The sequence below is a fragment of the Pezoporus occidentalis genome, unplaced genomic scaffold, assembly GCF_034315485.1.
Source record: "Pezoporus occidentalis ecotype Australia unplaced genomic scaffold, CSIRO_AGI_Poc_V1 ctg21, whole genome shotgun sequence".
Taxonomy (NCBI): domain Eukaryota; kingdom Metazoa; phylum Chordata; class Aves; order Psittaciformes; family Psittacidae; genus Pezoporus; species Pezoporus occidentalis.
In genome coordinates, this window is record NW_026913964.1 from 1 (window position 1) to 27599 (window position 27599).

Here is a 27599-nt window from a genome sequence, read left to right on the forward strand (position 1 = left end):
CGCTCCAGGAGCACAGCTCGGGCTCACAGGCGGTAGTGGACGTGGTGGTGGGGGAGGTCACGCTGGGGTAGTAAATGGTAGGCGTCGCTGTGGGGCTGGTGGTGCTGGCGTAGGTTTGCGATATGATTTCTGAAGAGGTGGGCTGCGTGGTAGAGGAGTAGTTTATGGGGATTGATGCCTTTGTTGTTTCTGTTTCTCTTTGGGATTGTGTTGTTGTTTGTGATGTAATTCTTGTATGAATATATCCTGTTTCTGGTGGAGCTGTTGATATTGTTGTTACCTTATGTTTGGTTTGGAAATATGGTGTTGTTGATATTTCTGTGGATGATGTAATTAGAGTTGTTGAGAATACTGGAGTAGTTTCTGATGTCTGTGTTGTTCTTTGAGGTGATGCAGTTAGCTGGCATGGTACTGTCGTATTTTTGCAGCATTTAAATCTTAGTTTGTAATTATAGCAGATGGGTGGTAGTTGGTCTTTATTGTAACATTTCAACCCTTCTTCTGTGCTACATGTTATGTGTTGCTCCAGGAGGGGATATGGTGTATTAGGGAACCTTACTGCTCTGCATTCAACATCCTTTCTGTTTTCACAGACTTTGTAACCCTTTTTTTCAATGTTCTGAATTGTGTCAAAATCTCCATCTTCATATCCAGACCCTGGATAACTTACATCATACCACTTTGACCAGTAGCATTCTTCTTTAGTACAAATAGCTGCTGAAGGAGAAGTGGTGACAGGTGTTGTCATTTCACTTGTGAGTGTGGTTGTTTCTCTAGTAGCTGAAGGTGCAAACGCTGTACTTTCAGAAGTTAGAGTAACTGGTGATAGAGTGGTTGAAAATGATGTAGTTTCTTCAGTTGGACTTGATGTTTCTGTGCTCTTAGCTGGTGGTGTGATTGGTGTTGACATGCTGAAATGTGTTGTGGAAGAGCATGGTACAAATTGACAGCATAAGATTCTGATTTCATAATTGTCGCACATTGTTGAAATTTGATCTTTGTTGTAACATATAAGCCCAGCTGTTGTACTACATTCTACTTTTTGGCCAAGGTCTTTCAGTGGTATATTGGGGAATTTCTCTGCTCTGCATTGAACAGCCCGTGGAGTCTTACAGACTTCATAACCTTTAGCTCTCAAATCATCAAATGTTTCAAAATCTCCACCATCATAGCCAGGGGTTTGCAGACTCCCATCATACCATTCTGACCAATCACAGACTTCATGAACACATACTGATGTAGTTGGAGACACTGTGAAAGAGATAAAGAAGAGATTTCAAAACTTAAAATAAAATTCTGCAGATATTCTCTTTTTCATTATGTGAAATAGGCTGAAAATTTTCTTCAGGTGATTTGCTTGCATTGTTAACCTGTAACGTATCAAGTTAGTGTACTTATAATTTTATATGAAGTTGAACAGAACATCCATCACCCAGCTATTTAATGTACTGATGTGCTTGGAACTGTCACTTCCTAAGAGATTGCTAATTATCTTTTACAAATCATGTTGAAATAACTCCCATGTAGAATTTATTTAAGTTGGGGAAAAAAATAAAAATCTTTTTTTTTTCTTTTCCCTTTGATTCAGCGTAATTGATTCTTTTGCTCTCTAGGATGTCAAAGCCCCATTGAAGTCCAGCAGAAAAAATAACATTTATTCTATGCATCAAGATTAATAGGCACTTTTTTCTTCCAAATAAGGTGACTCCTCATGCAATATGCTGCATTGTCTTTGCTCCTCCATTTGAAGGAACAGATGTCTAATGGCTTATTGATTTGGAGAGCAGTCCATAAGCTTTTGCAGGTGAATTCTCATTGTGAAGTGGCTGTAAAATGGTTAATGAATTCCAGCAGTGCTGATAGTTTCTGAATGCTTTCAAAACTTCTAAATTGTATACTGAATACTTATTTAATTAAACAACATATGCCATAGTAATTAGAGATTACCAACCTGAAAAATGCTGAACAGGAATTCTAAATACAAAAATTTCAGTATCTCAATGCCAATATCCAAGCAATCCACTTAGTACTGTAATTATAAATGCCATTAACCATACCAGGAATTTTACGGAAAGTAATAATTCCATAATTTAATGGAAAAAATAATGGCTTACTCATTCAGTAACAATTATTCCAGGTATAGAAATAGTTACAATTACAGGTAATGTCTTTTTATTGTTCACAATGAAGGTAAGCAAAGTTATAGTATGAAGCCAGTGTGCAGTGTTTCCATTGTGCTGTTTCAGAAGTGGTTTTATTTTCTCAGTTTATTTCCGTCTATTAATTTGGTTACAAAATACTGACTGAAACAAAATGCTAATAACAAATGAGACTTAATGTTACTTATTTTGAAGTTGTACTAATTAATTTATGTTGTGAGTGTGAGCATGGTTTTGTAGCTTTATTTTACTCACTATTAATAGAATGTATTCTTATGGGCTATAAAGGATGTACCTGTGGAAGCGGTGGCAGGTGGCGTAGTGCTGAAGTGAAATGTTGTTGCTGTTGTGGGTGATGTTGAGGTTGGACATTCATAGACAGCCCTTTGAAGTGTTCCATTGGGACCACAGGTTGCGACAATACACCCTCCTGTGCCATCTGTAGTATTGTAGATCACATCTTTATAGTTGTAGTTCTGTCCCTCATAAACGCAGACACATTCTGTGAATCAAAAGACAGTGTTATTCCTTGGTATCTGAAACACAGAGCGGTGTACCTCAAATGCATCCTATTCAGATAAAATCAACTTTGTCAACATACCATCTTCATCATACTTGCATTTTTTGCCATGATTTGTGCATTCACTGGAAAAGAGAAAAGGGAGGTGATGAATGTAAATATCTTGGTTCATGACATAATTGTATTGTTTCAAATTTTTTTACTGATCCTTTGATATTCATTATTTATATGTAGAAAGACTGTATCTTCTCTAAGTTAGATTTTGAGTTCTGCTGTACAAATTCAGGTTAGGTAGGATTACTCAGTTTTCTGGCAAGAAAGGCAACTCCTTCTTGCAGCATACTAAAAGTGCAGTATCCTTATTGGTGCTTTCAAGGGGTGGGTGAAGATGTGGGGAGGGGTGATTTGAAATGTTCTTATCTCCCTGATAGGTATACTTATTTTTTGGAAAGGAAAGTGCAGTAAATGTATCATCTGAGAAAGGTTATCTTTATCATGGATGTTGAGGTTGTCTCTGCAATGACTTCCAAAAGGTGCAAGAATGCATTCTGGTTTTCAGGGGAATTTATCTATTAAGAACTAAATCCTGATATATCTATTTATAGTGACTATGGGCATATGTCCACTGGATAAACAATTAAATATGGATATGTATTTATCAGGTTAGGCTTAGTGCTGTTAATGATATTGACAATGCAGACAAAGCTGTCTATGAACTGCAAAACATGCCATGAAATTTGGGTTAGCTCAGATTGGCTTCATGCTAAGCTCTTTGTTATTCTGACTGGACTGCTTACAGTGTTCAGGTGTAGCTATTTTAAAGGTGTCTTTAGACCAGGTGGTAACTGATTCTGCTAACTTTGTGTTATTTGATAGAAGGCTTAGCAGCATTTGTCCCAGCATGTCACCAATTCTGACAGAATATGTGGGAATACTTGCTGACTGTTACTAACATGTAAGTACCAGTGCAATAACAGAAACAAGCTCAAAATAATGAAGGTTAGTTGCTTTCTAAATCATTTCACATAATGATTTTACGGATATTTTAATAGAAATGTTCAGACTGCTGACATAACTATTATTATTTGAATTTGGTTGAAGTTAATTTAATAATTATAATACTAATTTTAAAGTAGTTTAATAAGAATACAGAATAATTAGTAAATTAATTTTTGTATAGTAAAATATTTCATCATGTCATCAATTAAACAAAAGAAAATTAGACATTATTCAGCAGCCTATGACTGACCTAGTTCCTGTTGGTAAACAAAAAAGTGCATGATGTATTATGTTCCTAAACTTCCAACTAAGTGTTTAAAATCTTCACTAATCCTACCATAAATGACAATTCTGCTTTGAAGGCATCTGCATTCCTGGTTTGTAATTTTTTCCATTTTCATAACAACCACAATTAGAAACACAGGTCATGGTTTCTTCATCAAAATATGGCTTATTCTCTGGACAGTGTGGATAGCAGCCTGCAATAAAAGAAATGAGACTTACATTGACACTGGACCTTTCAGAAGTAGAAGTAACTCTGTACTTCACTTATATATGCTTTTCCCAAATTATTCCGTATGGTAATGGAATTTTAGACTTTGTCACTACTATGCCTTTCATTGCACATTAAGCTTTGGAGTATTTTGTCCTCTTTTTCCTCCAAACAAGTTCATGATCCATTAGGCAGTTAGATACTAATTATAATATCTCTTCTTATAATTTCTAATATAAACATGTCATATACTGATTAAGGTAATTTTATTAATCAGATTGCATTTTAGCCTCTTATAGGCAGGACAAGATATGCATAATTATGTTTACCTTCAAGGCCTCTCAACTCATGAAGGCAATTCCCACTTGGGTTATTGCAGGTTTTCATACAAGGGGCTCCACATGGCTTGTAGTGCCACTCACATTCCCCTTGTGGATTGTAGTAATCGCAGAACAAAGCTAGAGGAAGGAGAAATGACAGAAGAACTTTGATCTTTTTGTTCTACAGTCTGCTTTGCTGGGTAAAAATCCCATGTGATCAGTGTAATCACATAGGTGGTGAACAGTATCTTGCCTTACTTCTAATTTAATACAATTGTTACACTTCAACCACCTTTTGACACCAGTAGTTACAAAGCATAGAACAGAGTTACACATTAATCCTGAAAAATCAATAGTTTGAATCATTGATATTAGCTAGTATGCACTAATAGTGATTTATGCTGAGCCTCATGTAGACAGGTGGAAGTGTAGTAGAGTATTGTAGTTCACCAGTTGTGTATCATGATTGACAAGTAAATCAGACACTAGTGACACCACTGGTGAAGTTACTATCAATGGTTTCATTTTAAGAAAATAGATTAGCTTCCAGTGATTTACCAAATGTCCTTTGTGGAGTTTTTTTGCTGCTTTTTTAGAATATAGCAGTGCCTCTTACAAATAAAATCTTATCCTTCTTTCTTTATTTATTCTACTTGTATTTCTTTTTACTTCTCTGTTTTCTTTCCCTCTAGACCCCTTCAAAAAGTAGTGAGGTGAAACTCACGACAAATGGATGGGGTTCTCCATGAAATGCAGATGTCCAGCTCATTGCATGCTTGAGCATAGGCAGCTACTGCTGTACAGAAACATTCACAGTCTCCTCCAGTATCACAGGCACAAGCATCATCTACGCATGCTTCATAATATTCATTTGGTTCAACCTGTTGGAGAAAACATTTGAGTTTTCATGCACTTGTCCTCTTTGGAAAGGCATTCACTGCTCTAAAAAAGGTGACTAAAATATCTGAAACTAATGACTCTGTATGTGTGAGAAAGATAGGAAAGGAAGAAACCATGAGACTGTTTTGGAAAATTAAGAGGAAAATAGAATAAAGCTATTACTTCGTAATGCTATACATCGTAATGAAAAGAGCTATTTGATGTTGAAGATACCTTTGCAGAAATAATACTGTTACATTACTAGAAACTAGCACACAGTCATATATATCAGGTGGCTGGTATTTATGGTACTAGAAAATGATGCCATTTGAAAGTAAACATATTCTGAGATTTATCTGTGATTGTTCCTTCTATTAAAAAAAAAAGTATCAATTTCTTTAGTGTACTAATTCAAGACAAGTTGTCAAGCATGATAGAATGTATTTTAATGTATTTCTCAGCTATCCCACATAAAAATTACTGTAAACTCTTGCTCAAGAGTATTTTAGGCTGAAGTTTTAGTCATACCTGTGAGTGACACTTTGCAAACACTTCACTGGTAATGATACTGCACTGCTTCTGTGCCCAGGCTTTCCTGTATGGGTTTGCAGTGCATGGGTCCTTGGTACGATTGGCATTTGGGCAACTAGAAGACACTTTCCAGCTGTTGGCAAATTCCAGCACATTTCCTACCACAGACTGACTGCGAGTTGTGAAGTCATTATTTCCATTGCCATCATAGTTTCCACAAAGTCCACAGACATGTCCCTGCATGGGGATAAACAAAAATTATAAAGATCAGTAAGGTACAGTATCTGCAAGTAACAGACCTCAGGATGAACCTTACTTAAGTTTATCTAGGCCCTTTCAGTAGCACTGTTGGACATTTTATTGAAATATCTTTCATGAAGAGATGTTTCTAACTTCTTGTTAGGAAGGATAAGAACCGGAAGCAGACTTATGGGTTTTGTTCTTAGCACTGAGGTAATTAGTTTAATCTAATCCTGAATATGCCTCTGCAGTGAAGGCTTTACATGAAGAAAGCTACTTTTGTAGTTGCTGTTATGCCATTGCTGAATAATGTAATTTAAGGAAGATGTGTAGTACACAATCTAAGTCAACACTACAGGGACAGTAATATGCAATTTCTGCTCTTTCAGTCTTCCTGTTACAGCCAAAATTTCCATTTTTTTTTTCTTCAAGAGATAACATGAATATGTTCCAGAAATAATTTTATCCAGGTTTTGGATTTTAAAATGTACCTCAAAGCTGGGACTAAGTTTGATGAATATACTCGTTTTTCTGTCCCACATGAGTATCAGACCAACAGTAGTGTCAACCACCAGGTAGATGCCCATGGAACGGATTTGGAATGGCATTTTTCCTCCAGGTGTCCTCTGGATAACATCAGAGTGTCCACCACTGAGTATCAGCTCATAGTTCTAAAACAGGAAAAGATAGAGCCCAATGAAAAAGTCACCTATTAGGTTATATATGTTTATATATTGCCAGTAACTGTTCTTGAAATAATAACTCTATTATCATCGAAATTCTTCTATTCAACAACCTCACATTAAGCAGTCCTATAGAATTCCCTCCTTTACTGTCTCTAGCAGAAATCAGAATTGTTAGCAGTGAGCAAGGAAGTGTAGTAACATTTTCACTGTCTTGAAGGAGACTTCTATGATGCAGTCTGTCTGGAACATTTTGTTCTATCCTTCTGGCTCATTGGGCCTGTTGTAACTTATTAAAGAAAATGCTTACCCCCAGGAAAACTTTAATGGACTTGGAGCAGGTGGTTCCAGTAGTACCACATGGAATGTTCTCAGTGATGACTCTGAATGTTCCCTGATTCATACCTTGTTGACCACAATAGTTCTGAAACAGGAGAATTATATTCAGTGTTAACTATGCTATATGGTCGTACATAAAACACAAGGTACTTTGATAGTGCAAAAATCTGGGAAGGACTCTGTTACCTGGACCAGAACATATTCACAGTCTCCTTCAAAATCAAAGCGTTTGCCATCAAAGGTGGTGTAATGCCCATCTCCATAAACAGAACAGGTTTCCAGGCAAGGTTCCTCAGAGCAGTGCCATTTTCTGTTTCTACATGTGCTACATAAGACAGAAGGCACTCCAAATGTAAAAATCAGACATAGATAAAATATTGCTTTTACGTACATTCCTGCAAGTACATCAATCTCATTTTAAAATGCATTAAGCCCATAATGAAAAAACAAGGTTTGCTCATTCTCAGAAATGAAGCACAGCTCAAGAGCCTTTGGAATTTATCCAAAAGCTGTGTTACTTCGTGATGTCATGAATAATTTGGGTTAGAAAATACTATAAATATTGTTGCATGTATTGAAATGTAAAGATTGCCTGTGAGGAATAGAGCTTTCTTGACTTGAATGAATATGACAACATCCAAACCATACTGTTCTTCTGACCACTTGGAACTTATGTGCTGTGTGCCATTGTGAAAAACAGAGCTTGCTTTTTAGGTACCAAGTGGATCATCTTATGCAGGATTCCTTCTTGATATCAAGCAGATTTTGATACTGCTAGAGTGAAATGTTGTAATTCACCTACAGTTTAAACTATTCTCAGATGCTTAAAATAATTATTTTTCAGTGTGCTCTTACCAGTTGTTACAGCCAACTCTGATTGATTCGCCTGGAGTGTAGGAATTCCCATTGTGAACACACGGACAGTCCTCTGGAGCTATACAGCCACCTTTGCCATCTAACACTTGATTATGAGGACATACACAGCCAGAGACACAGTGTGTTTTGTACTGTAAGGACCACATAGAAAACATGACTTGAAACATATCCTGTTAGAAGAGTCTCACTGTAGCTGGTGATTGTAGAAGAAATCTAGTTTAATATGCTTTTAACCGCGTACAAAGAGTCTATACTTACACATTCCATATCTAATGTCTGACAGCTCTTCTGGCATCCTGCTCCTACCACATCTGCAGTGGCATTTCCACAGTCAATATAGACCATGGGAGGTATGCAGACTGAAAAAGACAAAAACCGTGAGAAATGTGAGATCAACCATGTATTTATATCTTCATAGTTCTTTAATGCGGACTGAAGAAAAAAAAGTAAAAAGGACTTCTTTGAGATACATGTATCTTAAAATAACGCATTTGACCAAAAGAGAAATTGAATATTGTTTTGAAGTCACGCCTATCTGGTTTTGTGCTTATGCTTGAACTACTCATAGAATTCAATGCTTAGTTTGTGAAACACTTGTTTTCAGAAAAGTAAATAAGTACCAACCAAAATAAACCCCCAAACAAAACAAAAAACACAAGAAAACAAAGATGTTGGTTTACTTTGTATTTGGGGGGGAAGTTTGTTTTATTTATTATTTTATTTTACTTTATCTTATTTAAAATATGGATGGGTTTCACATTCAGTAAGGTGATTGAGTATTCTTTTCCACTGGGTACCCAAGGGGTTAAACTTTTTTCATGCATCTAAAAGGTATTTTGGGAATATCCTCTACATTATAGAAGTCAACAGTTCATTTTCTTGATTGACTTCAGACTTGTACAGTTTGCATCATTATGACAAAAAAGAGAGAACTAGAAAGGGTGAAGGTGGAAAGGGAGAATTAAAAGAAGTCTTAAGTCGTATGTTACCTGGTTCAGGTTTCTCGCCAATACAGCTCAGCTTTCCATAGGTGCAAGTGCTATTAAAAAAAAATAAAATGCATATATTTTTGCTTTTCCTTGTTAAGTTTCCACTTGTTTCCTAATGAATTTGAAATGAAAAATTACTGTGCGATAAAGCGGAGAAAATGTGTCCTTTATCAGAATAGTTTCTACTATTCAAAGATATTTTATATTAGAGAGGGCCAAAATACGAGTATATTCTATAGAAAGACAGGCCTGCTCTTTCCATTTGCTTTGGTAAGAGCTGTCCTTCAGAATAGTTTAGATTCCATTCATAATGGGAATAATCTGTAGGGAGATTCTCAAGCATCTTTCACCATGGAACAAGTCATTTACAGCCATGGATAAGAAATGTGTGGTGGGGAGTGAGTGAGTGAGTGACTGACTGGGTAGGAGTTTGGCTGTGAGACAGGAATAACCCACCACAGCATGGTTTGTTGATTTCCTGTAGCAGTCTTAAGTACAGTCTTCCAAACATGAATAGCCCTAGCAGTTTTTAAGGATCTGTGATTTTATTTTTTTAATTGAAACTTCTAGGGACAGAAATGCATTTGATTTGAATAGATAGCGTAATGTATAGTTTCATGACTGCCTATATCCAATCTCATTCTTTTATTTAAAATCTCTTACCAGACAACACCATTGTCGTGAATAACTTCTCCAGTAGACAGAGGCATTCCTTTGTAGTAACAAGGACAGCTAGAAGTAGGCACACATTTGCCACTTTCATCCATGTAGGTTCCATTTATGCAGGTGCAGCCATCAACTGGGATAAACTTGATGTTGCATGTGACATCAGGCTCACTCAGAGACCGGCAGGTGGGTTGACAGGAATCAACATTGTAAGTGTACTCCAAGGATTTCGGACACAAGGTGGTGTATTTTGCTTGAGAGTAAAAAAGTGAGTTACATTTGTTGTTCATTTAAGAATCAGTGTAGGTATAAATGCAATATTTTAGGTAAAGTATATATGATAAACACGGCAATGTATCTACATGTGCTTTACTGATATCCTCAGAAGCGTAAATTTTTTTGTTTTTTCCGCTAAAGCAGAATTTCCCCCTATAAATGTGTCACGAATACAAATATTTTGTCCAGGTCAAGAAAAGAAAAATCTCAATTATATTAATGCATACTGCATTTTTATTTCATTGCTATTTTTATATTTTTGTCAAAGTAAATTAAAAACACCCTACCTATGCCTATTGCAAGGCTATCGAGGTCCATGTTGCTTTTGCTGGTTCTGAGCAAGTAATGCAACAAAGCCTCTTTTTTATGTTGCTTACTGCTTGTCTTTTATCGTATTCCCTTCTTCCTTAAATTCTTGAAAGTAAATGCTATAGTGAAAACACAGTTTAACATAATTTATTGTGGGAATCCCTGAGAGCTGCTCTGTGGGACTTTCTGGATGACCATTTTCAAGAGGAAAGGAAAGCAGAACTTACTGCAGGCTTTGCTCCTCCATCCGGTGAGGAGAACTCCTTTAGCAGCACAGGCCCTCACATAGCTGGAAAGGGCAGCACACATGCAGTCCTCACTCTTCTCACAGTTACATGTGTCAAACATGCAGTTCTAGGGACAGAGGATGACATAGGATCATCAGATTGTCATATCAAAACCATGGTCCTCTGTACTTATTATACTGCCATGTTTGTTAGAGTTAAAAGTGAGTGTAAGTCATATACATAAGTAAACATATGCCTATTTTTCATTTGGAGATTTCACTGAGAACTTTAAAAAAAGATTCTTTGCAAGGAGAAAGTAACTAGAGGTCCACAAATTTAAACAGTTTTTTCTTTTTCTTCTTTTTTTTTTTTTAATTTTCCAGTTGATAGATTTCCCAATGTTGGGACTTAGGCTTGGGTGCTTGGGCTCTCTGCCTCAGAGGAATGAAGAAAACAATAAGTCATATAATGTGTTGCTGTGCCAGGCAATGACACTAAAATATTGTCATTCCAGAAGATGTTTCTTACATATAACCTTGCAGATTACTAATAACAGGGAGACTTTGTAAAGTTCCCAGACCGTTCCAGAGCTTCATCACCTTGAATTCCTTGAACATTTTTGTTCACATCTTATCTAAATCTTTTTGCTGCTTCTTGCATGTATTTTTTGCCTTGTCTTGGATATATGCAAAACTTTCTTAGAGCAGTTTGGAGCAACTAAGCAATATCCTAGTTAAGACTCTGAATGAAGCTTTCCTTATATCTCAGGAGGGACAGCTTTTAACCTTTGACCTGGTAAGAAGTCCACGGAGTTCAAGGTCATAGATCAGGGATTTAGATTAGTACCTTAAGGGCAGCATGAATACCCTTGTTAAGTTTATCCTCCTGGGAATGGAAGGAAAGATACCTTTACAAAGGAGGAATTATTATGATGTTTACACAAAAACAAACCCTTGGCTTGAAAAGAATTATCATGAATGAATCTCCTCCGAATTGGCAAGTCATTCTTTCAGGGGTTAATATCAGGAATCTGAGTCTTTTTCTTTTAAATGGGGAAAAGTTAAAGGCCAAGTACCTTCTGGTAAACTTCTGGATTCACTGTTGAGTGACATTCAGCAAAAGGTCCCATGGTATCGGAGAGCAGTCCACACCAGTGCTGAGCATACTGGTCTGTGAATTGAAAATATGGTAAGAATTTCTGCTGCACTTCATTGTCCAAACTCTTGTCTCAGGGTAACTATACTTCCTGCAGGCAAATTGCAGAAGCTTAACTTTACAATAGAATTCAGCTCTGCATTTGCTGAGACACAAACAGACTTTCACTCCCTCTATACAGAAATATGAACTCTTTGTAGACTGAATGCTCTTAGTTCATGGTAGTTGTCATGGAATAAACTAAGACATGGATAGCTGAATTTTGCAAAAGAGGTGCACATTGTGAATTAAAAATATGGTAATTCATCTCAGTAAACAGGAGAGTGGCTTGTGAATTCTCAAAAATTATGTATTTTGTTAGCTGAAACAGAGTCTGAGAGGTACAAAGCTCTGAACTGTAAGTCTGATTCTCAGTTTAACAGTGGAAGAATCATGCTGAGCCCAAACTTCACTGGGGATACATGCAGCTTTATTTCCTATATGACAATCAGTCCTTTCCAGGAATGGATCACTGATATGCTGTATGGTTCTGGTTTCTCTTAACTTATCAAAAACTCCTGCTTTCTTTATCCAAAGGAATATTTTTGAAGATCCAAAATATTATCCTAGTTATTAATTATTTATTAATCGAAAACTTCTAGTGTCAGTTGAGGAAAATAGTGTACATGTTAATGGTCCACTGTTATTTTGGCTAAGTGCTTGGTGGTTGATCAGCTTGCTCCTTCTTTCCATCTTAGAAGAGAATAGGGAGGTTTCTTTATAGTGAGCTTACCATTTTGTATGCTGACAGCACATGGGTCCTCAAAGGTATTTTCGACATCAGGACAATTGGCCCGTGTTTTCCAAGTATTGCCAAAGACGGCTGAAGTGCCTTCTATTACACCACTGGTGATTTTGAAATCATCTGTCTGCATGTCATTGAAGTTACCACAGAGACCTAAAAGGAAGCAGATGGGTTGTGAAAGTCTCCTACAGAATTAAGCATACTGATGAAGGCAGTTGTTGCGATAAGATCACTTACCACAGGTCTGCCCTTTATGTGATGGGTCTAAGTCTATAAAAAGTTGCATGAGAGGCACGAGCTGAACCTGTAGCTGAAGACCAAAGGTTGTTTGCAGAATGATGAAGAAAGATGATGGTCTAAAGATGGTGACATTTGCTAGGGTCATAAGAACATAAGAGTTGTCATTTCATATGTGATGAACAGTTGAAATAACTATTCATTATGTAGAGATTCTATAGCTGTGTTTGATAGGATCCTAATATCTGAAGAAATGGGGGGAAAATTATCTATACAGAATTTCAAGTCCAGCACAAAACCAGGCTGTCTTTACCCTGAACAACAAACGTATTAAAACCCTCCACTTTCTGCTAGGTGTTTTAAAATAAGGGGAAGAACACACACTTTTGTAACTATTTAGAAGATTCCAACCATGGTTTGGTTTCTGTTCAGGTGAAGTAGTGTCTGAGGAGAACTGACATGGAAGGAACTCTCCAATGGTGAATGTGCACCAAATAAGGGGACAGAGGGAACACAGGGAACTAAACAACTTCAGCTATTGGAGTTATTTTGCATATCAACATTTTCCTTCCTCTCTAATGGCAGTACTTGGATCTGGAAGTGTGCAGTGATACTATTTACTTGAATTGAATCTCTATTTTATCAGATATTGCTAAAATTAGTTGAAAATTTTGCTAAAATTATAAGAGTTGAGTAAGGAAACCCTATTACTGTAAAAAACGAGAGACTGTGCACTATTGGAGTACCTTGAGTTTGCTGCAGTGTAACCGAAGGTGAAAATTTGCTTTAGTTTAACTGATGTAATAATATTTTAAAATCAAAACCAAGAAACACTACAGAAGTCTTCCATAGGAACTTACCTGCAGAGAACGGCAGCTGTGTGTAGATCATGTTTACAAATACACTGCCAGAAGGCTGGATCACAATGTTCTGTCCACAAGAAAAGGCAATGGTTATCAAATATATTTAGGAAAGATAAAATATTTTCTATCTATCTAGTGTTGTTCAGGATAAAGGAAAACAAAAAACAAAACAACAAGCCAGTGGGGGAGACTGTGATGGTGTTCTGATTCCTATACTATTTCTCTGATGTTTATTACTGTGGTCCATTGACTGTCCAAATAATTAATCAAAAGCCCAAAGATAAGTAAATGACAGAAAACTACTAGAATCTTGGGTTCCAGTGCATCTACTTTGTTCTTAAATTTTCTTTGAATAATGTACAAATGAGATAAAAATAAAAAACCTGTGCAGATTTCCTATCTGTGCTCTTATGTATAATTTGCAAACTACTTGTCTATTAAGCTTTGAAAACATCTCAGCAGAATGTTAGGTGTCTACATTTGCTACTTACAGTTTGTCCTCCACTTAGGCTAACAGTTACACCCTTTAGGCATGTCTCAGTGTCAGTCAGGCCACACTTGTAGATATCTCCCAGAACAGTGAATTCATTGCCATTACAGAGCTAGAAGAAGATAACAGAATACATTGTTAAAATGATTTGTTAAATTAAAATACTGTTATGTTAAGGAGGTTCGCTCTTAAATAGTATTCTTAGTAAAGTGAGTCTTCACTTTGTTATTTATATTCCATTTCTTCCTACTCATGTGTTCTTACATATATGTATACAGTCACCACATCACTATCCATTACTTCTGACATTCAAAGGCAAGTTGGACATATTAAGCTGAACATTAAAACTTGTTAATGTTTAGGTAATACTAGTTTAATATGCTAGAGAAGGAAGCTGCCTTTCTTGCCCATTGGTTATGGTGTTTACCTGGGGGAGGAAAGAACTTGTTTCCAGTCCCTTCTGCACCGAATAAATTATCAAAGAACCTGGTAATTTGGACATTATTTTAACAGTTAGGAAATATGAATTTAAATATCTTCTCATAGGAAAAAATTACACTAAAATCACTATTCACTAAGCTACCGAATAAGGGCAGAAATTCAAATTTTTTCTCACAGGTCTGATTTTCATAGGACTGTGACCTGCAAGCTATATTCAAAATGTGCCTAATGGCCAAGACATAACAGGGAAACATGCAGAAGGCTGTGATTCTGAACATGTTTTATCCCTTTTGTGGTGTAATGAAGATTAAATTGAGAACAGCTGAGATGCAGAATTACAGCCATCTGGAAATCTAGTGTTAAAATTATGGGCTTCTTGACCTTTTGTGTCCAAATTTAGGATTTTTCTGTATCTCTACAGCCTCTGAGAATCTAATTTTACATGTTGGTGCCAAAAGGGGACTTTAATGTGTAAGCCTGTTCCACGCTTCCATTGTGGATCGAGCCCAGTGCTTTTGAATCTCATCATAAAGTTTCACTGCTTTTGTCTAATCTATTTCTAAATTACCTCATTCTAGATATTTTTTTTAATTCTTTTTCTTGATAGCATTCAGTTTGATCTTTCTGAGAACAGATTTTATTTAATATGAAGTCTTTACGAAAATTGTTTACATCACTCATCCAATAAAAATAAATGGCAAATATACCTAGGGTTCTGAAATATGCAAACCTGTAGTCATTATTTTAGATATATCTATTCAGAATTCAGTTCCTACTAAACTAAAACCTCCAATAAATCTTTGGTATTTTTGTAAGTTATCAATTCCTAATTCAGGTTTTAGAATACATGTATGACTTCCTAGCTTTTTTGCTTTTAAACACTAGGGTCTTCTATGTTTGCTTGTAAAGACTGTTTGGAAGGTTGATCATCTTAATAAAATAGCTCTTCTTACATGAATTCTGTATAATAATTCCATTACAAATACCTTTAATAAAATAAGCCTTTGAACTATATTGACTGTGACAAAAAGGACAGTAGCAATGGATATAATAAATGCATTACTCAGAAGCAGTTATATACCAGACAGGAAATATTTAATTAAAAAATCAGTGGAAAGCATGGAGATTGTTTCATGGAACCTAAAAACACTGCAGTTCTTAAATGATGATTAAAGAATACAAAACTACTACTATATGTTTATTTAATGATGTGATTGCCAGTTTTAATAAAAAAAAAATATATATATAATAAAAACATTTTCCTTTAGCATATTTCTGTAGCAAGGATTGTGACTAATTTTTACCTTGGTTAGGACATAACTACAGTCTCCGAAGAAGGAATAATATTTTTCATCAAATGTTGAGATATGGGAGCCTCCTTCAATACTGCAAGTTCCATGGCATGACTGGGTGACACAAGACCATTCACCTCCAGCACAGGTACTGAAATGAAGAAGGCATTCGGTAACCTTGTGTAATGCAAGTGTAAGTGAAATAAGAGATAATAACGACAACTGATGCTTTAATTTTCGTCTTGAAGAATTGATCATATTGTGAAATAAACAGCATTACTTTGAAATCTCAGAATAAGTATGGGGCAGGCACAATTATATTAGTGATGATTTTTTTTTATATTGCTTCTCATTTCCAGTCTTTGTGCAGAATTCAGTCCTGGTGAACCTGGCATCCATTCTGCTGTGTATGAAAGATTGCCCGTCATCTCCATTAGCATGGCTCAAGCTTTAGACATGTTAAGTATTTCTTGAAACATAACATTCATGTTTGTGGTGCTTGTATTTGTAGATAGATAAATAAATGTACCTACACTTGAGCAACTTCAGTAATTATAGTGATATTGAAAAAAACAGTATCTGTCAAACATGCCTCTCAAATATGATCTCCCACTCTGCCTAATGCAATATATCACTAAATGTCACAGCTTCCATAGTATTTCTATGAGGACCCTAGCATTACACTTTAGTGCTACAAAGGATGTAACACAATAATGCACATTTTAAAACACCTCCAATATTTGAATTTGATTGTTTCTTTTAATTGATTGGTCTTGAAATTGGAGTGCTTGTATCTAAACTCAAATATTTGCTTCCAAGTGTTGGAGAAAAGAGAGATGTAAATATCCTCTAAAAATGTGTAGTCATAGAATCTTAGAACAGCTAGGGTTGGAAAGGACCTTAGGATCATCTAATTCCAAGCCCCCTGCCATGAGCAGGGATGCCTCACAGTAGACCATGTTGCTCAAGGCTCCATCCAGCCTGGCCTTGAACACTACCAGGGATGGAGCATTTACCACTTCTTTGGGCAAACTGTTCCAGTGCCTCACCACCCTCACAGTAAAGAACTTCTTCAGCTGGTAAGTCATTCCTTATTTATTTTTAAAAGGAAATCAGTAATTTTTCCCTGTCTTCAAAAAGTTCAGGTAATGCATCTATAAAAAAGAAGTATGAGAAAGGGAGTATTGTTACCATGATCTGCATTTAGATGAGAAGGAGGCACCAGGAGCATAAGATTCACCTTCATAGGTACAATGACATTCTTTACGGGGAATGCAGCCAGCACCATTAATATCATCAAATACCATTCCTAGGGAAAGAAATGGTCTATTACGCATTCTGTGCATTTCAGAGCCTGTATCTGTCTGTATGCCTGAAAGCATACATTAAATATCTTCTGTATTGCACAGAAAAATTAATAGAAAATACTTTAAAATAATAGGATGCAAACTATGTAGGGATTGAAGGGCTATATTCCATTGAAGCTTAACTTCAATCTTAGAGTGATCAAAAGAGATCTGTAGGGAAATACTTTTCTGTTATGGGCTTCATTAGAATGGAATTAGGATTAAAATTGCTAGATAATGAGGTGGAATATATAAACCATTTGTGAGATTGCCCAGGGACATATGTAACAGTACATATTCTATTTCTACAGTAAATAGTTCTATAAGCAAAGGCAGAGGATTATCTAAGAGAAGTCAATGAAATTATACAAAAAAGGTGATGGTGGATTCTGCAAGACATTATGAAAGATGGGCAGAAGAGCTGCAAGGGGTGAAGATCCTACCATGGAGTCAATCACGACAGCAACAATTCTCAGTCCCAGAAGTAAATGTCACAAAGAGAACACATTTGTGTTGTTTGTCTTGTACTTCTACTCAGTTCTCTTGCGTAACAATTTGAGATGCCAGATTTTACACACTGCCTAGTGCTCTCTCAGCTCCTTGTTTAGACATGCAGCAGTGGACAGAAAGTGTATGGTAATTTGGGAAACCAGACACAGCTTTTTTAATACCAGGAGTTATCACTCATAATATGGTTACATATTATGTACTTTCTCTGAACTGAATGGGGGTGCTGAGAATAGAAGACATACCCTTATTGTTAGAGATCAAGTATCTTATTCTCAGTTCAGTCATTATGTACATGTCTCAGGCATGTTTATCATTTAAAAGGGTAGTTTGAGTAATCTGAATAGAAATGGCGCTTGTGTATCAAGAAGAAATGTAGTCATTAGTTTGATGATAGTAACAATGGTGATGTGATGAGAATGACAGAGGAGGAAAGTCGTTAAATGTGTACAGGTGTTACGGTGGTTCTGGTTATGAGAAAAGGGCAGGAAATAAGCTTGCCTGGAGGACAGACGCAGCCATCTGTACAGTGATCTTCACAAAGTGCAGATCGTTCCGGGTTGCTACATGTATCAGAGCAGGGGGACCCACACTCCTGGTATTGCATGTTGAAAGGACATGATTTGGCTGAAAGTAGAGAGAGTATTATAGTGCCAACTTTTCCTTTGAAATGTTGAGAAAACAGTATTTGTAATTTGGGTTGTTTTCTGTCAAGATATAAAGGGGAATCCTGATCCAAGTGGAGGCAGCAACATTTCAGACTTTCTGATATATATTGAAAACCATTAATAATGCAAAATCCTCTAAACTTCCCTATTTCTGAAGTCTTCAGATTAAAGCTGATTTAATGAAAATCGCATGCATTTTTAAATGGCTTCTTTGTGAAAAAAAAACCACAAAACCAATCCAAACAAACAAAACCAACACATCTTTGAAGGTTACTAGGTATGGGTAGTAAGCACAGGTGAAAGTCCCTTTCCAAGATACTTACGACATAGTTCTGAGGTTCTCCAGTTCAGAGGCTGTCCACCTGCATGAGCACATTGCCGGGAGTATTCAGCAAAGGTGTTGCACATGCAGAAGTCAGCCATAGAGCTATCACAGTGGCATAAGTCTTGTATGCAAGTTTCAATGTAGTCCTGAATGTTCACAAGTGCATTACAGCTTGTAAATGCTGTACTGGTTAATACTGTCTCACAGATAGAAGCCTAGGAGGGTAAATAAAGTAAAACAAGTGTTTAGAAAATAAGAAACTAATTGTTAAGGCATGTAGCAGAAAAAAAACAAATGTTCATCTGGTCCAAAACCTGTCCAACAGTAGCTGTAGGCAGATGTTTAGGGAGAAGTCTAATAATAGGGCAAGTACATGTAGAACTCCTTTGATTAACTCCTGTATCTTCCCGTATCTTGAATTACTTTCAGCTCAGATGGTTTCCCAAGCATTATACAGTTTCTTTATATTAAGAGATCCTCAATGAATTTCTCTTTCATGAAAACATCCAGTCTTCTCTAAAGGGTAATGAAACTTTTTAGAACTCATTTTAGCAAAGAATAAAAAATTAAATTTAGAAAAAATTTCCCTCTGGACCTGCTGTTGAGTCATTTTCATGTTATATTTTTTTCCATTTCCTACAAATTTTCTCCAAAGACAGAGAGAATGTATTTTATACTGAGAAAATGAATTTTGAGAGAGGGGTTCTTACAAATTCAGCTGAGCAGTTCATTAGAACAGCAGAAGGAACAGGATCAGCACACTGTTCTATGGGTCCATCAATCTTCTGTCTATTCCCAAACTGTATGGGAGTCAGCCTTGTCTCTGTAAAAAGCAGTCCAAATATTAGAATAATATTTCCTTTTTTTTACTAGCTTTTGCATGTAGATATTTTCATTTGTGACACTACCAGCTGTGACATGAACGATGATTACCAAGTAATATCACTATAACATGAAAAGGCAAAAGGGGGTGAATAAGTTATACAAGGAACTGGATCTTAACTACTGAAAACACATAGAAAGTTGCATGTGGCAGGTGTTACAAGATTTAAGTGATGGAAGCGATCTAATACGTCTCAAAGTCCTGACATCATTGAAGTACACAAAGAAGTATCACTAATTTTGCCATCAGTACGATCCACAACTATGTTACAGTATACTGTTGAAAGAAAGAAAACCAGAACACCAATACTTAATAATGCTTTTTATTACTTACCCTCTGAAATAAATTCATTGCTGACTGGAATTCCATTGAAGTCCCCACAGAGTCCACAAGTTTGATTGGCATATTTCTTATCTAGTTCCACCTGAAAGAAATGAGGAAAGAGCTTAAGTTCATAGCAATGTCAGTCTTGATTTTTAGGAACACAGCCTACATCAATATTGCTTATGTACTCAAAAGTTGGCATATGTATTCTGTGCAGACTGTGTTGTGTGATTGTTGTGTTGTAACAAGGTAGGCACCACTGGAGAGGTCAGTGGCAGCCAAGAAAAGCTTGGTCTTATCCTAGCCCTGGGGCTGTAAACATCAGAAAGTTGCCAGGTCTGCGATCGGGAGTACTTCACTGTGATGTGGAAATGTTACCATTGGAGGTCTATTCACAGAATCAGCTAGGTTGGAAAAGACATTTACAATCAAGTCCAACCATTACCCCGGGACTGCCAAGTCTACCACTAAGCCATGTCACTAGGCATGAGTTGAGCTTGGTGGGACAAAAAAAAAAAAGGGGGTAACTGGGAGAAGACTGGAAGACAGAGCAATACACTAAAAATAGACACAAATCCCAAAGTAACTGCCTGCCTGGCTGATTAAGACTGCAAAGATGTAAATAGCCTATTTTCAAAATACAGGCCTTCTGCCAAATTTTGGATGTTCTCTTACCAGAAGGGCATCCTCTTCATTCCAAAGGAAGGTCAGTCCTATCTTGGCAGAAACTTTCAAATAGTTATTACTTCTCTCTATCAAGACTCCCATATGGCTGTAGGGCATCTGAACCCTGGGGAAAGATCACTGTAATTCAGCTGAGGTAGGGCCAGAATATCCATTGAATATCCACACTGATATCCTTTGTCATTCTCTTTGAGAAGCTTTGACATGCATAAGTGAGGAAATTAGAACAATAACTGAATACAGACAACCCAAGTGAGTAGTGTTTTGTCTGTTTCCTATACAATTGCTTCTCATTGTGCAAACTGATCAGTCTTGCTTTTCTTGCTCCTTTGGTTATCTCTGTTAATGGTGTTTGGCTAGGTAAAATGTTGGCATATGTCTTTAGGTGTATTGTTCAGAAAACTGCAGGGAGGTTCTGTTTTGCAGGCAGTGTGATTCATGGTATTGCTATTTACTCCTTAAAGCCGGTGATAATAAAGGGATAGACTCTTTAGGCTTTCTGTGACATGAGTGCCATTCAAAGGTGTACCAAGATAACCTTTAGACTAGCTCACTGTACATAGCTGCTATCATACACAACTCACTGTGGGATATCTGCCCAAATATTGACCCAGCCTCTTGGGCAAGTTTCACACCTTGTGCCAAAGTCAGTGCTACCGTTGTTACATAGCAAATTTCCAGAGAGGCTCATTTTAAATGAGCGCAGGTACAAGCTGCAGTTACTATTTAACTGCCTATTGTTCAGTGCAAGGATGAAAGCCATCAAAAATTCCTCTCAAGGATCCTGTTCTGGTAGAAATAATGTAAAGTAGAAACTAAAGAGTGTAAAAACCTAACACTTTGACTGAATCCAATTTATAGACTCAATTGTAAACATACATTATTGTAACAGTGGGGCAGCGTCAGGGATATAGCTCATCTGAACAAACTGGACACAGGGATAATCTTCAGAAGTAGCAATTAGCTTAGTCAGGCACTCTTTTTTTTTTGTTGATAATTCAGGGAAGACCTGAGCCCTCCAGCTGCTTGGGAAAAATGTGAGATCAGAGGAGGGAAAGGGGTGCTTGCTCAAAGAGCCCACTGGGAGCAAGAACAGTAATGGCAGTTTCAAGTTATGAACATACGGTTTGCCATCAAGAAGGACAGAGCTGCGGGTCAGTTCAATCACTGCTCCTTCCAGCTTCATGAGGACATGAGTGATCATGGTAGCATTTTCCACTGTTGTACGTCTAATCTGGATGTTGAAGTCCTCATAGGGAGATTTGCAGTTGGATGCAAAGATGTAATTGCAGACCCCAGGGAAGTAAAAGATGTCCCCATCAAAGGTCTTGAAGTGGAAGTTACCCCATGTGCTGCACACACGGCCATTGTGAGAAGGGTTGCCAGCTGTGGATTCAAAATAAACAGTAAGAATTTTCTGTAATTTGCTGCAGAAACCCTCCCTTTAGTTGCTTTTCCCCTCCTGTTTCTTCCACTAGCCTCTGTTCAAAAGCCTATCTTTTATTTTCCTTCTTGTTGAACTCTTTGTATATCAATCTGTTATTTACTGTATATCAATCTGTTATTTATTCAGTTCAGTATAGGGCCTAAGATCAGAAGAGACCTCTTGGGTCACTGTGCCCAGTGCTCTGGTTCTGCTGACAGCAATATTCTATAAATCCTTTCCTAAATATATGAAGTTCTAAAGTTTCACCATAAAACCAGTTTAAAGTTACTTTAAAACTATATGGTACTCCTACTAGGGAAGGCCACTCATAGCCACACCCTTTAAATGGCTGGAAGACTTTTGCCAGCATCTTCTAAAACATATTCCTGTCTCATGTATGCCTGCTTGTTCTGCTCTTAACCTCACTGCTCCTCCCACCACTCATTATAGGAGTCACTTAACTCTTTTCAGTACTTATTTCCTTACAAGCAGGATCTCCTATCTTCCTGATTATCCTCACAGTCCCCCTCTGCATCCTTCCAGATTTGAACTCACTCTGCTTCAACATGGCTAGTCAGAATTGTACACTATACCTTGAATTAGGTGTCTCACCAGTCTTTTGAACACTTTAATAGTTCCCTCTCTTTAATGGAAGTATGGTGTGTGATTTATCCAAGTATTATATTTAGTTATATGTAATTTTTTAACAGCTGCATCATATTAACAAAATGTAGGCCTGGGTACTAGGGTCACATTTAGATTATCCTTGTTACCTGATAAAATGACTAATTTGCGTGTTCATTATTTATTCTATTACGCTGAAGGATCTTCTGCTATTATGCTGTTCTATTATGCTGAAGGATATTACATGATTTATTAATCTCTTCATTCACTCCATGATCACTGTGTGAATATCTGAACCATGACAGATTGTTTAACTTACCCTTTAATCTCAGTGTGTTTTGAAATGGTGGAATGATTGTCACTTCTTGGGATTTTGAAGCTGGTGGAAAATCTAAGGGAGAAAAAATTGTTAAGTTTAATCTTAATAGAAATACTAAAAAATTAATAGATATTACCTAGTGTCTTTAATGACTAACATTTCCTAGTACTAGCTACACTATAGGGGTAAGTTTCCACAAAGCTTTAATGATGGTTTTTACATAGTGCTTTGTGTTCTGGCTTTCTGTATATTTCACTAACAGCTACATGCTAAAGACAATGCTCTTTGGCTGTAGTACTTTCTTCCATCATTTGTCCAAGACTCACATCTGATGTTCTGGCCCTGAAGTTTTGAACTGAAAAGCAAAAATGTGATCCTTAAAGCACAGTGTTCAGCAATGCAGAAAAAGTGGAGCTAATGTCTATGTCTGAACCTTTGCTTCTCAGTACACATAGGAGCAGAAAGTTACTTAAGAATATTAGAAGCTGAGGATGAGAAATAGGAGCTGGTATTTTATGAAGCTTTTATCTTTCTTGTGCTGAGACATGTATGTTTGCATAACCAGCTCTAAGCAGCTTTTTTTTTTTTTTTAAACAGTTTAAATTCTGAGAAACTTTGATCATGTGTTTTTCATGCAAAGACTTCTATTGGTAGGATCCAACCCTAAATTTTCTGTGTCCAAATCCAATGTTATCTCTCTGGATCCAGCAATGAAAGGGATAAAATACTTAGAGAACCTGCAATGTGATTTTCTTAACATGAGAGTCTGAGGAATTGATGCAGATTCTCCCGTGAAAATATCAAAATCATAGAATTTGATGACTTCCAAACTGTAGATTGTGCAACATCAGTTATTGGCTTCTGTATTTAGAACAAAAAGTAAAACTAAGACAAATACATGCTTTAGAAAGACAATCTCATTTAATCTTGATGTAAGGATTTTAAGGGGCAGAGCAAGTATTACCTTCCTTGACAATCTGTTCCAATAATTAAATATACTTACTATTAAATAATTTTTGGTACACTTCCAATTTGGTTTTATCACTATTTTAATTACCAGCTAGTGACCTCACAAATTACAGATTGCAGAGCAGTCTTAATCATGAATTGTTTCAGTCTGCCACCGTTAATACACCAGTTAGCATTGTATACTTCCACCCTTATTTTGCTGTTTATGGTTATGGTGTTTGCTCTGTACAGTTATGTGTCATGCATGACTCTGTAGTGCTGAATTATTCTAATGCTTATGGTAGTTGCAGTTTTCTTATTCTCTCGTGAGTAATGCAATCATGTTGACAGAGCATAAAAAAAAAATGTATCTTTTTTACCTACTATCTAAGTACGTTGGTGATATGTATGTATGCACACACCTTTTCTGAAAATACACTTTTAGATATAAGGTATGTACTTTTCATTAAGTTAAAGATTAGATAGCTGTATCATATCAGTAGCCTAGATCCACTGGGCCGTATCTCAGAGGAAGTTCTCCAGTTTAGAGCAGTCAGAGATTGGTTATGGAATTGGGTATGTTGTGCAGAGAATTCCTCTCCCCCCTCCTTTTTTTATTGGAGGGGGTTGGGGCAGGGGGAAAAAGGGAAAGTATGTTCTAGCTAGGAATAAGAAGATTCTAGTAATCTTACTATTTCTCAATTTCATTTGAGACAAAATTTTAGAAGTAGATCAGCATGAAAGTACTTACTTTTTTGTCGCTGCAGGATCAATGGAGAAGCATAGTTTGATTTTGTTTGTTGCTCATCATCCTGGGCTTGAACTACATCAAGAGTGTAGGAGGAAAATGTTAGTGTACAATTTTCTTGAGTTCCCTCATCATTTCTCAATTACATCTGTTTAAACATGTAACAGTCAGTATCTCAAAAATTGTCAAAGTTATCTTAATGTACAGGAAGTCAGATTTGCATTAGGACCTGTCACAATGCCCCTGGATGCCTCCTAAGCTTTTCAGAAAAAGGGCTTCATTTTCTTATTTTTTATGATCACTGTGTGCTTTAAGAATCGGTAAACCCCTTAGTCTAGCCAGACGGCTTTAAAAATAGGTATCTTTTGTACAGAAAGCATTCATTTTAGAGTTACAGGACTGATCTCTGTCCTCTCTTACTGAAAGCCAAAGTTACTCTGTATTTTACACTTTCAGGCACTTTTTGCAATAAGCAGCAGTAGGAAAATTAATGTAAAAACCACACAGAAAAAAAGTAGATCTTTCCAGTAGATACATTTGTGACTTTTGATTTTCATTTCACTGGGATGGAATGAAAAATATGTGTATTCCTATCAGAATAGGAATACATACAAAATCTGCAGGGGCCAGAGGGGCTTTTAATGCACTGCTTAGTTCATCGGAGGGTGATGCAGGGGAGGCAGTGCTGGCTGGAGAAAACCAACAAGGCAGGTTCACCCTCTGCTGCATCCTACAAGGGCAGTCCGTGGGGAGCACCGCTAGAGGAGCTAATGCTGAAATCAGACCTGCAGAGAGCTCCTTAAGTCCCTTCCTTTTTGCACCACCTGTGGGTCTGCAGCTGGTGTTGGAAGGACACATTGTGCCCGTTCTTAAGCTATGAACTATTCAGTGGTGGGTTTCTCTTGTCCACTGCCTAGCCTCAGAGAACTTTTTGCTTCTCTCTCCACACACTGTATGGTACCAACACTGCCTCATGCCACATTCTTTTCAGATACCCATTTCCATTGCATGGTGTTGTAATGCTACAGCTAGTCTTTTGATGGGCTATTCTTTCACACTACCACTTTTTGACATAAGTTAGTGTGGAACTACCTGAAAGTAGGAAAAACGTAAAATAATACAATAGGATCTGTGTCTGATATCAAAATGCACTAAAACCTAACACTCTTGCCTTAAACTTTAAGGGAAACTAACAGGTGAAATATATGTAAAAAGATTTCCACTCATCTGTGAGTATTAATGCCCTCTTAGAATATTTAAGGCAACTCCATTTGTTTTCACCCAATCAAAAACCAACCCTATGCTCTAAGCTTTTATGCAACCTCATGTGTACAAATAAATGAACTTTTAAAATCTGTTCTGAATCCAGTGCTTTTCAAGCAAAATCACTCTTTTTTTTTTTGATACTGTATCATCAGCTAATAAACAAACAAAATTTATAATAATGCATGCAGACAGACTCCATGGATTTCTTGCCTCCTAGAACTGTTTTTGCACCTTTTGGTTTGTGCATTTAGAAATGCTGTACCACCTTGAAGTGAACATCAAAAGCTAAATGCAAATCTTGATGAATTTTGGTGGGAGTTTAAGTTCTGAGTGAGTTACACTGAACTGAGTGGAGCTATTAATAATTTGAACTGGAGAAAATAGGATGAGAACATTGACTACAATATAAGCTTTCAAGACAGTTATTTTCCTCTTTAGGACAGAAAGTATTTGTTATAGAAAAGAAAACCTTGCATAAAGCTAACAGGTTCATTAGCTTCACAAAGCCCAGAAAAAAATGTTTCAAACTCCAAAGCAGGTTATAAATTCTTTAAAACAGTAAAAATGCCAAGCAAGTGAATCTTCCTACCTTTTATCTGTATGAAGGCAAGTGCTACTATTGATATCCATACCGGTATTCGTGTCCCACCACCTGTACCCATCTTCTGGAAGTCCGGTAGAAACTACCAAACAACCTGCCTCTGAGGAATTACCTGTCTGTTCCCGAGCCTTATATAGCGAGAGTAGGTTTTGGCTCAGTTCCCAGATTGTTTCACAAGGTTCTTAAAAGGTGGGGCTTCAGACATTTTAGTTTTCCTTTGCAGGTGCAGGGGTAAATAGAGGATGCTCTGACATTCCCTCAATATTTGCACTCTAGGAGGAGTCTTCTTTTGCAGGTCTTTTTGATGAAGTGTCAAGAAGTGAGCAGGAAGAATTTTTGCTCAGACTTAGTCTTCCCAAACTCTTATATATTATGGGATAAATAAAATTGAAGGGATTTTTAAGTGACTTTTGAGCATGAACTTACGGTAAATGATGGAAATTTTACTTCTTAAAAAAAATCCAAGGAATTTCCATCTGACTAATTGTTTTCAATGAGTTTTGCACCTGTCTATGTCGCTACTATGCCTGTGAAAATGGAGAAATCAAACACTGTCTAAGGTCAGCATTGGTCCACAGGCCAGGCACTACACAGAGCTATGCAGTGAAAATCCTTCAGAATTGATATGGACCTTTCCTTGTATTTGTCTTCTCATATGGGCAGTTTTAGTGGTACTTCAGCTGTTTCCTGGTGTTATTTCATCATAAAAAAAATAGATTCATTCTATATACAATGAAAAAAAAATATTTTCTTGGTCATTGCTGTCTCTTGAGACACAAGAAGACTGATTTGCAGGAATGTCCTTTGGAATGTTCCATATCTTAGGAACAGTTAGTGAACAAATGTTTTATGAATATGGTAATACGTTTATTTACAGCGATATTACCTTGATGAATTAACCTTTTATAGTATGTTACCCTGGGCTGCAGAGAAACACTGTCTTTCAGTGGGAGGACAGATCCCATAATCCTCCATGGGATCAAAGAGTTCCTGCAAGGATGGCCTCCATATTCTCTGGCAAGAGGACGAGACAAAATTAGGTTTAAAATGGGAATGAAGTGTAGGTTAGTGGGAGAAAATTTCTTTTTGCAAGGAGGGTGAAGTATTCATATAGGTTGCCCAAGAAGGTTGTCCATCTTAAGAATAGGTTATGAAAACTACC

At 36.8% G+C, this 27599-nt stretch overlaps 1 protein-coding gene across 1 annotated transcript; it reads right to left on the bottom strand.

Moving 5' to 3' along the window:
• Nucleotides 1-4: 4 nt before the first annotated feature.
• LOC134164035 (mucin-5AC-like) lies at nt 5-26540 on the bottom strand (the record flags this gene model as incomplete). Its single annotated transcript, XM_062619394.1, has 31 exons — nt 26426-26540; nt 24574-24645; nt 22875-22946; nt 21630-21891; nt 20497-20611; nt 19831-19921; nt 19325-19437; nt 18613-18829; nt 18123-18248; nt 16960-17077; nt 15781-15919; nt 14037-14147; nt 13543-13612; nt 12683-12820; nt 12434-12598; nt 11582-11676; nt 10507-10633; nt 9692-9947; nt 9029-9078; nt 8298-8398; nt 8019-8170; nt 7350-7488; nt 7135-7248; nt 6633-6812; nt 5899-6138; nt 5216-5372; nt 4501-4629; nt 4016-4157; nt 2761-2804; nt 2455-2661; nt 5-1251 (listed from the first exon to the last, which is right to left on the bottom strand). Coding segments are annotated over exons 1-31 (5262 nt in total), but the record flags the coding sequence as incomplete, so codon positions are not given.
• Between the last annotated feature and the right edge of the window lie 1059 nt (nt 26541-27599).